General features: G+C 33.1%; 1 protein-coding gene and 1 pseudogene across 1 annotated transcript in view; one reads left to right on the top strand and one right to left on the bottom strand.

Annotated features, from left to right (window-relative positions):
* The first annotated feature begins 5,106 nt into the window (after positions 1-5,106).
* Positions 5,107-5,219, top strand: LOC120278266 (annotated as a pseudogene).
* A 566-nt stretch (positions 5,220-5,785) lies between these two features.
* The window catches only part of LOC120277684 (TNF receptor-associated factor homolog 1a-like), a 17,679-nt gene continuing 9,436 nt past the window's right edge, over positions 5,786-14,028 (bottom strand). The window contains exon 11 of the mRNA XM_039284537.1: positions 5,786-5,845. Within this exon, the coding sequence (XP_039140471.1) occupies positions 5,786-5,845 (60 nt within the window). The remainder of the gene's footprint in view (positions 5,846-14,028) is intronic.

The following is a 14,028-nucleotide window of genomic DNA, read 5'->3' as shown; positions in this document are numbered from 1 at the left end:
AAATTCTGCATGTCCGTGTGGATGCCCGTTTTCAACCCTATAAATACCGCTTTGAGAGTTTTATTTGGGGTGCTTCTTCCTATCTTTAACCTATCTTTTGGGGCGAGCGCGGCTAGAGTTTGGAGAGGCTTTTGCTAGGTTTTAGAAGCTGTTCTTCGGCATTCAACATTGAGTTCCCTTCGAGGAGAGCTATTGGGGGAGCTTTCGTCGGCATTGATTCAGCGAGGTGTGCCCTAGGTTTGACAAGGGAACCTTTGGAGAAGTCAAGGCTACTCAAGACCATTGACACAGACGGCAAGAGGGTTTTCTCTATGGATTTCTTGCATATACTTTTGATTTCATTGTTGATTTTGTATTGCTCCATGGAGAGCTAAACCTCTACTAGATGCTTGAACTTGTAAACCCTAGGATGATTTTGTTTCATTGACTTCTATTATGTTTCCTTTAATTGATGTTTTAATTGAGCTTTAATCTTGTATGCTTGTTGATTTGATTTTCCCTTAGAGTGACACTAGGGTTGAGAATCTATCTAGGTAATCCTTTGAAGGAGTGACAACTTCATTAGGATTAGACTTAGCAAGATTGAAGAGGGTTGAGAGGGTGAGTCAAGAGGTAGCGGAACGTCCCCTTTCCCTTCCGATGTAATTTATCCTACCTTCACGTTCGAAGAGTTCTTTGTGGTTATGATAGAGTGAAGTGCTAAGAGACAAACTCCACTGGGGCTTAGTTGTACGAGTAATAGAATGAAGTATTGACGTAATCCTTAGTGCTAGGGCTTAATTGTGACTAGGGTTTTTTCGCCTGGACTAAAGGGTTAGATCCATATTAAGGAATAAGGTTTATCATTTGGAATCACTAGAGCTCCAAGAAGTCCTACACATTGTGAACCATCGAGAGTATCCCTTTCCGCCGAGACATACTATAAAAGACAAGTCACGGTTGACCTTAGGTTTGGGACCGTGTGTCTTTGGATTTCCATGACTCATTAAACCTTAATTAGGAGACATAATATTAGTCTTGCACTTGAAACAGTAGTCCTTGGGTGAGCATTGTTCGAGTACCCCATTTTACCATCGATTACCTCTTCTTACTCCTCTTTCTTTCTCTTTTACTTTTCTTTGCATTGATATTTTGAAAAAACATCACAACTTGGATTTCACTCTAGCTGGATAGCAATACTTTGTGCTTCTGAACAACTATTCCCTTTGGATTCGACTACCCACTCACCGAGGTATTCTTATTACTTTGACGACCCGTGCACTTGTAGTACACACACACGCAAGGGGTGTGTTAAGCACATATCTCCTCACATCTTTAAAAAGTGTCAGTCAATAAAATCCAGCTTGAAGAACCTTGGCTGTAGTTTTTGAAGAACTAGAGTTACCACCATAAGCTGAATGACAATGAAATAGGATATTTTCTACTTCATTTTTAGGGATACATCTTCGAAATATTCCATCAGCACATTTCTTGTAGAGAAATGATTCATCCCAAAAGTAATGTTTCAAATCTGCGAAAAACTTTTTCTTCTGTTAAAATTTTAGATCTAGCGGCAGAATTCCACTAGCCAGGTAGTTCACAAAATCTGCATACCACGGAGCCGTAATTGTATAAATTTTTAGCAACTATTCATCAGGGAATGCATCAATGATGGCTAGCTCGTTTTCTCTATTCTTATCCACATCCTGATGCAATCTTTAGAGGTGGTCAGCTGCTACATTTTCTATATCTTTTTTATCTCGAATCTCAAGGTCGAACTCTTGAAGAAGGAGAATCTATCTAATTAAACTCGGTTTTGCATCCTTCTTCCTTAAAAGATATCTAATCGCAACATGGTCAGTGTACACTATTACTTTGGAGTCAACGAGGTAGGATTTGAATTTATCAAAGGTGAAAACAATTGCGAAGAGTTCTTTTTTTTTGTTATGGCATAATTAACTTGGGCTTCATCTAACGCCTTGCTTGCAAAATAGATTGCATTTAATCTCTTTTCCTTCTACTGCCCTAGCACAACACCTACCGCGTAGTCAGTTGCATCACACATGATTTCGAATGGCAACCCCCAATCAGGTAGTTGAATTACCGATGTAGTGGTTAATGCCTTTTTCAACCTACAGAACGCATCCAAACAGTCATGATTAAAATCAAAAGGAACATTATTAGCCAACAAATTAGTTAAAGGTTTTGCAATTTTTGAGAAATCCTTTATAAAGCGTTGATAGAATCCCGCGTATCCTAGGAAGCTACTAACTGCTTTAACTGAGGTAGGTGGCTGTATTTTCTCTATGACTTCCATCTTTGCTTTGTCAACTTCGATTCCATGCTCAGACACCACATGTCCCAGCACAATGCCATTATGTACCATAAAATGACACTTCTCCCAATTAAGGATGAGGTTCATTTCTTGATACCTGTATAGCATCTTAGATAAGTTAGCTAAGAATTCATCAAAGGTTGTGGCATAAACTGAAAAATCATCCATAAAAATCTCCATGATGTTTTCAATAAAATCTGAGAAAATATCTCATGCAACGTTGAAAGGTGGCGGGAGCATTACAAAGACCAAATGACATCCTCCTATAAGCAAAAGTGTCGTAGGGACAAGTGAGTGTGGTCTTGTGTTGGTCACTAGGATGGATAGGAATTTGGTAAAAATCAGAAAATCCATCTAAGTAACAAAAATGGGAGTGTTTAGCCAACTTTTCTAGCATCTGATCTATAAAAGGGAGTGGGTAGTGGTTTTTCCTTATTGCTATGTTCAATTTCCTATAATCAATGCACATCTTCCAACCTGTGACCGTTCTAGTTAGGATTAATTCATCATTTTCATTCTTCACAACGGTCATACCTCTTTTTTTGGGAACTACTTGTACCGGACTAACCCATTCACTATCGGAGATTGGGTAAATCACACCGCATCGAATAATTTGAGCACTTCTTTCATATTGGGGTTTAATCTTCTTTGGTGCTTAATAGAGGGTTTGTAATCATATTCAAATAAAATTATGTGCATACAAACTAAAGGTTGTATCCCTTTCAAATCATCAATGGTTTAACCTATGACCTTTTGGTGTAACTTAAGCTCGTTTAAAAGTTTTTCAGATTCTGTCCTACTTTGATCAACATTAATAATTATAGGATATGTGGAATTAGGTCCAAGGAACTCATACCTAAGAGTAGATGGAGAGGTTTTAATTCTACCTTTGGAGCTTTACATTCTTCTATGTTGTGTATTGCAGAAACTGGCTCCAGAATTTCAGTTTTAGCCTGCTGGTGCTGCAGAATTTCTTGGATTGCAACAGCTATGCATAATCTCCATTCTCACCATCTTCATCATCTTCCAGTTCATCTTGTACCAAACACAGCTGGAGTGGGTCTTTGGACAAGTGTTTCGGCAACTCCCTTTTGATAGCTTGTTCAAGTAAATCAACTCTACAATAAGAGCTTTCTACAAAATAGCACTTAATAGAGTTAGCGAAAATAAAAATTCCACTTTCCTTCACCAACAGTTAAAGAAAGCTTGCCATTTTTTACATCAATAAGTGCCCTTACAATAGCCAAGAAAGGTCTTCCAAGAATTATTGGAATTTAAGTGTCTTCTTCCATTTCTAACTCCACAAAATCAGCGGGTACAAAGAACTTACCAAACTTGATTGGGATGTCTTCAAGAATACCTATTGGATGTTTGACGGATCGATCCGCGAGTTGCAAGGAAATTGTTGTTGGCTTCAACTCACCCATGTCTAGTTTCTTGCACACCGACAAAGGTATTGAGCTAACACTTGCACCAAGATTACATAGAGCCCTTTCAAAGCTTGTTGTCCCAATTTCATACGGGATCGAGAAGCTGCCCAGATCCTTTAGCTTTGGAGGCAATTTGTTTTGAATTAAGGCACTGCACTCTTTTATTAATGCCACTGTTTCATATTCTTCCAATCTTCTTTTCTTGGATAAAATATCCTTCAAAAATTTTGCGTATGATGGCATTTGTTGCAATTCTTCTATGAAAGGAACATTGATGCATAGCTTCTTGAGAACCTCCAAAAACCTTCTAAATTGTTTGTCTAGCTTAGCCTTGGCTAATCTTTGTGGAAAGGCATAGGTGGTGTGTAAGGCTTCGGAGGTGTGTATCTCGGTGCGTCATCAACTTTTTCTGCACTTCCACTATTTTGTTCAGCCATTTGCTGTGATGAATCCATTTTTTCAACTAGATTCACCTCAACATTTTCATTTTCTGCTTGTCTTGGCTTAGTATCTTCCAATTGCTTGCTACTTCTTAAGGTTATAGCCTTGCAATGCTCATTTGGATTAATTTTTGGTTTTCTTGGAAACATCCCTGGGGGTCTGGATGAAGAACTCACCTATTGAGTAATTTAATTTTCCAACATTTTGTTGTGTGTTGCTAAAGAGTCAACCCTGGAAGTGAGCTACCGAATTGCTTCATTCATGACTTGACTTTGTTGCCTAAATTCTATATTTTGTTTAGCTTGTCCTGCAACAAAATTCTCTAACAAGGCTTCTAAATTCGATTTCTACATTGGTTGTGGATTGGAAATCCTCTGCTGAAATCCTGGTGGCTATCTCAGAACATTAGAGATGAGGTTTTAATCAAAATGGGGTTGATTGCTCTTATAGGAAAGGTTGGGATGATTTTGCCAACCTAGGTTGTAGGTATTGAAGAATGGATCAATTTGTGTCATTTAGCTGAAATTATTGAGATAATTCACTTGCTCCATTGATGGTTCTAAAGATTTATATGTGATCAAATAATAATTTGCTGCCAAGTGTTCTGTGCAATTGCAAATTTCACATGTAACATTGGCGGCACATGGAGTGTTCACATTGAGTTTGTCAAACTTTTGAGTTAGAGCATCCACCTTGGCTGCTATCATGTTTAAGGTCTCCACATCATGTATTCCTGCAGGTTTTGGAGTGGCGTTTCTTTCACTTGCCCATCGGTAGTGGTTCAGAGCCATGTCTTCAATCAAATTATAAGAGTCATCTACACTTTTATTCATCAAAGCTCCTCCCGATGCAGCGTTAACTGAGATGCGAGCGTTATAATTTAATCCACTTTAGAAGTTTTGCACAATCAGCCATTTCTCCAAGCCGTGGTGTGGGCAGAGTTTCATTAACTCCTTGAACCAATCCCAAGCCTCATACAATGATTCACCATCCTTTTGAAAAAAAACCCGGTGATTTGGTCAGCAATTGGGTTTGTTTTGCTTGGGGGGAAATATTTAAAGAGAAAAACTTGGAGTAATTGGTTCCACATTTTGATAGAACCTTCAGGAAGTGAATGTAACAAAGCTCGAGCCTTGTCCCGTAATGAGAAAGAAAAAAGTCTTAGCCTAACCGCATCTTGTGGGACTCCATTGAAATTAACGGTGTCGTAGTATTCAAGGAAAACAGAAAGGTGGAGGTGTGGATCTTCTATTGGTGAACCTCCGAATTGATTCTGATGAAAATTGTTTGCTTTAACCAGTGGTCATGCAATAATGGAATGCAATCCTTGGTCATTCCTTCACTTCAGTTGCACTAGTGGATTGAATTGAATAACCCTGTGCGCGGAGCCCCAACGAGGAAGGTGTTAGTGCTTTCTCATGGGGTCAATAATGCTAATCCCTCTTTTTGTGCCGGGAAGAAGATAAGAAAACACGAAGCGAGCACTCAGGGCTGCAAATTCTCTCAAAGTCTTATTATTATCTTCCATGTTTGATGCTTGTGAAGATTCTTTAAGCTTTGTTCTCCTTTGATATTGAAGCTGGAAATCCCTCTCAAATTCCTAATCTGGTTCCAACAGAGTTCCAAGACTTTGAGCTCTTTGCATAGAAGGAGAATTAACCTGCAAAGAAATTAAACAAGTTAAGGGAATTGGACTAAATGGGAAAAACAGAGAATAAATCGCCTAGTCTAACCATGTTGCAATTCAATCAATATCAACAATATGGTCCCCGGCAACGGCGCCAAGAACTTGTTGTACAACCGCAAGTGTACGATTTTTGCCAAGTAGTAAATAAGTTATCAATCCCACGAGGACCAAGTACGATTACTAATCTATTGCAACAATAGGCTATCTAGGCAATTAAAAGATGGGAGAATAAAACAACAAAGTAGCAGAAAGTACACAAATGAGAAATACAGAGATGCAGGGGTGTGGACTAGGATTCAGATTTGGATGAACTTAGGTTTGGGAACTCACCACAAAGGGCAATGAATGATGTGTTTGGATCAAAACTTGGTTTGGGTAGATTATTTGAAGGGTAATAATCCTCAACTACTTGTCACTCTCTTTCAAGAGATAACAAGTTGATCTTGATTAGGCCATCTCCTACTTTCATGGTAGATGAACCCTTTCAAAACCCTAATAAGATCAATGATTATATGTTGAACCCTCAAGAATTACCTTTCAGTAAATTCATGTTGGGTTAAGAGGTTCCAAGACCTTGATTAACCTTTCAGTTAACCTTGATCTCTAAGATAAAGCAAGCAAGGCTTTCACACTCACAAGCTATGTTACTTGAATCAAGAGCCAACTCAAAAAAAATCTACCTTTAAGCACAAAAGATCCATACAAAAATATTAACACATCAAACAATCACTACTTTGGGCTAATCCCAAACCTAAAGAGAAGTTTTACACTTCCATATCCCAATTACAAAGAAAAATAGGAAGAATAAAAGTTGTGCAAAAACACAGCATAATAGGGCTTGGAAAACACCCTATGTTGTCCATGAAAATCTGGTCTTCAGTTCTCGAGCCCTCTTTTCCTTCTTCAGCCCCTTTTAGAGTCTTCAAAAGTCCTTTTCCTCTTCTCCAGCAGCTTTCCTTCTGCTTCTTGCCTTTCTTGACCTCAAAACCCTTTCATGATGCCTTTTCATAACCAGTGACAGGAATTGGGCCTCATTTAACTTTACAGACCACAAGTTAGTGGTGTGTTTTAGAGAAGCTGGTCCTTAGTCTATCAGAGTTTCTTGGTCAGCTCCAGCCTTCTACAAACAAAATAACCAAAAGGAGTAGTTTGTATGAAAAAAGGGGAAATCATTACAAAGAATATGAAAATGCATGATTAATGATGGATCACTAGCAAAATGCATGGTGATAATAATATAATTTTTATGTACAACACCAAGCTCTCTCTTCTTCCCTAACCCTAGTTGCTATTTGGAGAAGAAGATGAGATTGTTTCTCAATTCTGGCGTGTGATCTAGAAATGTGGGACTTTCGTTCAGCACTAGGAGATCTACGACAATCCGAGGGACGAATCTAGCACATCAACAGAAAGGTTTTCCAAATATAAAGAGGTAATTTTCTAGGCCTTTCAATTAAAATAAAGTGTTCATTAAAATAATTAGATCATATCACAGTTTAATTTGCTTCCGCATGCCTCTGAAGGTATTACATAATTTTGTGATATTTCCTTACAATTACAACTACCTCAATATTAATGCTAGCGCCACTTTGCGGCATGGTGAACTCATCCACCTCACAAATGATATACTCATTGACAAATTTCCAAGTATTAACCCTATGGTCTCTATCGAAACTTGGCTCTTACTAGAAGATAAAAACACCATAAAAATTATACAAAAACCAAATATAGGAAGACCCCTATATCTAATTTGTTTGGAAAAAAAGAGTAATGGTGAGTGGGTTGGTGGATAGTCTATGCCTTCGGTGTTTGAGAAGATCTTGTGAAGTCTCTCCATTTTGTCGTCTCTCTTGTTCTACTTTCTGACTTCATAGCCTTGAGAAAAACCATGGTCACCGAGATCTTGTTGCTTGAGTTGGAAGCTTGTTCCTTAGGAAGGAGAATTGTGATGGTCATGATGAAGCCATGATCATCAAGATCACATTACTTGGCTTGAAAGCTTCTTCCTTGACGAAGGTCTGGAAGGAAACCTCAGGCATTGTTGTTCAAGGGTTACATTGTGATTGAAGTGATAAGTGATTTTTATAAATCATATGCTCTTGTTTGAAAAAAAAAATCACATGATTCTTAATACTCTTTTGTTGAAATTTGAATCATTCACTAAATCCTTCTCTAAATTTTGTGTTTATATAAAAAATATTAAACTTATGTATGTAATTTTCTAAAAATTATTGGTTGATGCATTAATGATCTACTTATTTTATTTCATAAATATAAAAATATTAGAAAGATGGCTAAATGTTAATTTATATTTTATAAATGAAGAAAAAATAGCAGCTATCTATATGAAATTAAAACTAATTGAATATTCAAGATCATTTAACTATTTACAATCTTATTACAAAGCCGGTCTTGTCGTAAAAATAAAAAATAAAAGTATGGCTTGTACTTAATCTCACAATTAAGTTGCACACATATCCTAATTGAGTTTAATAATAATAATAATAATAATAATAATAATAATAATAATAATAATAATAATAAAAGAATTAAAGCTCACGTAGGTCTCTTCTTAGCTCTTACCTTTCATTAATCATTGCCTATGGTGCCATCTATGGTCTATTCATATGGAACATCATAATTCAATTCTTACTCCAATTGTTGTTCCTCCAATTTTTGTTGTATATATTGTGCCTTGGTGCAATCATCAACACAAACTTGAGCTTCAATTAGCTCTAGGCTCATACAAGAACGCCATGCATCCAATATGCTTCCTCTAGTACTGAGTTCTTCTTTCATGTTAACCATTGAGACTAGTGTTGTAAGAATTTGTTTGGCTATAAGAATTAGAAGGTAAATCATATAACACTTGATAAAAGAATAAAGCAAACAGAGTTTATTGAGGAAATAAAAGATTATCTTTACTACAAAATAATAATAGAAAATTTTGATTTTAGATACTGGAAAATAAGATATAAATGGAAGAAAGACTTAATCTAAGGAATAAAAGAATTAGGGTAAATAAAATGTACCCAGAAATTGAAATAAAACCCTCACATAATATAAATGAAATCTCATTACATATATAACAACAATTAAAACTTTAACAAGAAGCCATATGATATTATGGAGAAATGGAGGCACTAAATCAGCCTTCATCACAATTATTTTAAAGAGATAGTTCAACGCTAATAAGTTTAAAAATTTTGAATTAGATTCAAATAAACAAGATTTAAAATAATTCCAAAATAAATTCTTAAAGGCCAAGGCTAAAGATGTAAATGCATTATAAGAATAAATAGTTAAACCGACTTAAAAAGTAAATCAATAAATGAATCCAATCAGTGAAGTAGGTAGCAATATTCAAAATATTGATATGTTTTTAATAGAAGTAAGTGTCTCTAGGCTTAAAAGAGAAAGAGATTTTTATGACTTCATAAGCTAGATTTAGAAGCTATTTAAAATATATATTAACACCTATCACTTAAAGACCCTCACTACTGCCATGAAGTAGCAAACAAATAAATAAATAAATAAGGCAAGGTGAAGAAGGAAGAGAACTTCTTATTATTAGTAGATCTCTCTTGCCTTCGTTGAACGAATGGAGCTAAGAAGCACATTGATGGCTTCTAGGATTATTGGAGATAAGAAGAACCCCTGGTTAGTGAGGCATTTTACTTGAGCGAACCAAAGAACCTCTCAAGTGCTGCCTATAGGAGGGATTTGAGTCCCAGATTTGTTTTGTGGGGCATAAAACAAAGCCCACATCTATGTTATTTGAAAAGTGAAATGACTTTCAATCCATCTAAATAAATAAGGAATTTTACAACTCTCAATAATAAAAAATGTAGTGGCTTTCAAATCCAACCAAACAAACACTATCTTAATGGATTTAGGAGATACCATAGTCACTTATTTATGTCGCAAGCGCATGATTTGTCAAGTAGTAATAAAGCTAATTTTCTCGTGGGGACTAAGTTTCCATGTATGGATTTTTCTAGTTGGATAATTTTTTTTCTAATTAATTTTGATTTGATCTATATATTTTGCTACATGTATAGATCTTGAGTTGTTATAAAAGGTAAATTTGTCTATTTACATACAATTCATATCATATCCTACTATTATTTTGTCCACTTCAAATGTAAAATATGATAACAAAATGCTATGTAATGGCTTCTCTAGTGCCCATCAAATATAGAATATGATATGAACTTATCATGCCTATATCATTTCCTACTCTTATTTAGTGCTCATATTCTAGCCACCCATATCCTTTCTACTCTAATTCAGTTCTCATATTCTATCTGCCCATATCCTTTCTGACTCCTATTCAGTCCTCATATCCGATCCATCAAACAAGAAAGTTTAATGTGCAATAGTTTTATTGGATCAGTACTATAGATAATGGAGAATCTTTGTACTCCACAAGTAAGTGTCTTGTCATTGTACTGTTGTAAAACCTTGGGCTTGAGTGGTTTTAGCCCATAGTTTTGTGAGTGATTTTGAGTCCTTTGGAGTCTATATAAGGCTCCTTAGTGTTTGTAAAGTGGACACACACCCCACCATTGAATGAAATAAACAATCCTTAAGCTTTTGTGCTAAAATCCCTTTCTTGTTCTTGTACACATCTCTCTCTAACTAAGCTTCCAACCTTCTAACCTTTACTTCACTTGGGGCCTTAGATCATTCACCCTAAACCACAGAGAGCCCCAAGGAAGTTGAAAGGCATCCCCAAATTCTATTAGTATAAGATTTAGCTTGGTTTTATGACTTTTTATTGATCCATAACTCTAAAACAAAAGCAAAGAAAAAATTTGAAAAAATGAAACATGAAATGATCTTTAAATATGTAAAAGAGTTGATCTAACTAGTATAAGGAGGTAAGATAAATTGGAGAGCACCAAACAGTACCAGCCTGAGAACAGGGATCTGTTAAGAGAAAAAAGAGTGTGCAGGTAAGTCTTAACTCTGAAAGTTGGAAGGATTGACTCTCACATAATAAAAGATATTCATGATGCTTGGTCCCTAAGACAACTTGAACTGTTCTTATATCAAGATAAATGAAACTTAAGAACTAAAAAAAAATTTAATTTTACTTTCAATAAGCATGGATCAATTAAAGTTATTAACTGAGTTAAATCTTCTGTCATATGACATGTTGTGGATCTTGTTTAATCATAAGAACTCTTTCTCTCTTTTACTTGTTGAAATTTTATTTCAATGCAAGTGGTATTTAAAGTATAATTTTTGTAAAGTAGTATTTAGCCAAAGTAATATTAAAGTTTAATTTTTGCAAAGTAGTATTTAAAGTTTAATTTTTACAAAATAGTATTTAATCAAATTAGTATTTAAATTTTATTTCAATTTAAATTACAATTGCAAAAAATATTTACTGCTTATGATTAATTGAAGTAAACAAAGTAATCAAAGTAGTATTTAATCAATTAATATTTAATCAAGTAATATTTAATCAATTTAATCAATTTAATCAAGTAATAGTTAATCAACTAATATTTAATGTATCCTTTAATAATACCAATAATTTGTAAAATAGTAGAAATAATATTTATAATGTAAGTAATATGTATCTTTATAATAACAACTATTTTAATAAACAGTCTAATAATCTTAAGAAAAATCAGTGTAATCTTAAAATGAAAAATATTAAGAAAAAGAAATAAAAATAATCTCTATAATAATAAAAGTACTAAAATTAGCAATGATTCTAGAAATAATATTAATAGAATAATTAAAAGATAATGGATGCAAAAATGGAATTAATCCTTAAAAAATTAAATAATATGAAAACACAATTATTAAAACTAGAAACTATTTTATTAAATCTAGACTATGTAAAAAATAGTATAAAGGAAAAGGAAAATCATAAAATTGAGATAGATAAATTATGCAATCAAGTAAAAAAATATCTAACTATGAATAAATCGAAAAATAAAAAAAAGTAATTCTTTTAAAAAAATGGACTAAAGAAGAATTATTAAAACCACCAGAAAATAGATTAAAATTTCCAAAAAATGAAACACTAACTTGAAACAATGGAATATTATAAAATCGAACTCATAAAAATAAGATATTTCCCTTTAGAAGAATTAAATCAACATAATTTAAAAGACAAAATAATATATCAAAAATGTCAATGGCTTAATGAAGTGGAAGATTATTTAACAAAAAATAAATAAATAAGAATCATAAAAACTGGATCAATAGAAGAAAAAGAGTTATTAGAAAATTGGAAAATAAAACTATCACAAAAATTTGATGAAATAGAAATAAAATATGTCTAAAGAAAATATAGAAAATTCAGAACATAAGACTATAGTAAAAAGTATAGATAATATCAAAAGATTTTCTTTCTTAAATCATATCAGATATACTAGTCAAATTAATAAACATTATAAAAGAAAAGAAGTAACCCATACAATTGAAGTACAACAAGATAAAGCAAGAAATATAAATACAAAATTAATCCATGGAGAAGAATTATATAAATTTGGAATATTTGAATTAAAAACAAAAATATATGAGCATTATGATGAAATAGAAATATGTTGCACAAGTGATGATAAACAAATAATATTATATTTAATTACAGAAGAATCATATGATAAAATAATATCATCAGGCTATACTTTAATCCATTTAGGCTTAATAATGCTAGGAGTAATAGGCTTACACAGAAAAGGATTGAGAACAAAAGTTTTAGTAAGTTTAGTAGACATAAGGCAAATTAAAAACATGACTAAAGCAACCATAGAATCCATAGAAGTAGATATGAATTGTAATCATCCAGAAATAATTTACATGACTCCAAACTTCTTAATCCCTTTAGAAACATTCTATAAATACATAAAATTGGTAATAAATTCCAAAGGATGTAATATGATTCCAAATGCAACAAATCTTTTTATAACAAAAACATTTACAGGACAATTAACAAACAATTGTAGGGTAAAACATATTTTGACACCCAAAAAAGTAAAATCTTTCTTAGAAAGTAAAGGATTAAAAGGAATAGAAAGAAAATATTATTCAAAAATAGTATTAGAAGAAACTGCATGGAACATACAACCCATAGAAATCACAACAACAAGTAGACCCAGTAATGTAGAATTTTATGAAAATACTGATGGTAGTACTAGTGTAAGAATGTTAGATTATAAAAATCAAGGAATAATTATAGAAGATCTTCAAGAGTAAAATGGACCTAATAAACACAACAAATTCAGAATTAATAGAAATGCAACTAAAACCATTAAGAAAATATTTAAGTAACATAAACACAAATGTAACAAATCAAATAAAACATAGAAAAGCAATTTGGTTAATCTGTGTTGGAGATTATATAATAATGAAAAAAACTTATCAATAAAGTTCAGAAACATTAATAGAAGTTAGATCAGTAAAATATGATAATCAGGGAAATTGGATATAGATATCAAAATTTATGCTAAAAGATTTGACATCCCTTTAAACATCAAACAAAGGGCTGATTAGATTCAAAATAAAGTGGATCCATTAGAAGGAACAAATATTTAGAGTTTGTTATAATATGAAAAGTGTACTTTAGACTCTAGGGAGACATCATGTGAGTAGATAGTGCTAATAAATAACGTGTAATAAACATACATTACAGAAAGGATACATCTAAAAAGAAAAATAAAAAGCTAAGGGCAATGTACTGTTTAAGAGGAGTCAAAAGATATATAACTAAGAGATCAAATTCATCACCAAGGAGAATCACTTATAGATGTAAGAACTAAAACAATAGTAAAAAGATGATCTGAGGTAAATCTATCCCGAAATCAACACAAATAAAATATAAAGACTTTCATCAGAGATAGAGTATCTTAGAGATCAAAATAGATTAAGTGGAATTATAGATCAAGACTACAGAAATGAATATGAATCAATAGAAGAGTTGTTATTATTAAAATGATAGTTAGCCAATTGAAAAATATATCTAGGATATGACTAGACAGTAGATTTTGAAGAATTACCAGAAGATATAGATGATGTAAAATTTCTAATATAATGCAGATATGTTAAATATAACTATCTCCACAAAAGAGGTATACAAAAGAGCTTACTTAGGTAGTAGGAGAAATTAATACTATAGAAGAAAGGAAGAAATATGA

The sequence above is a fragment of the Dioscorea cayenensis genome, chromosome 15, assembly GCF_009730915.1.
Source record: "Dioscorea cayenensis subsp. rotundata cultivar TDr96_F1 chromosome 15, TDr96_F1_v2_PseudoChromosome.rev07_lg8_w22 25.fasta, whole genome shotgun sequence".
Taxonomy (NCBI): domain Eukaryota; kingdom Viridiplantae; phylum Streptophyta; class Magnoliopsida; order Dioscoreales; family Dioscoreaceae; genus Dioscorea; species Dioscorea cayenensis.
Note: the sequence above shows the minus strand (reverse complement) of the source record. Positions and strands in the feature narration are given on the sequence as shown.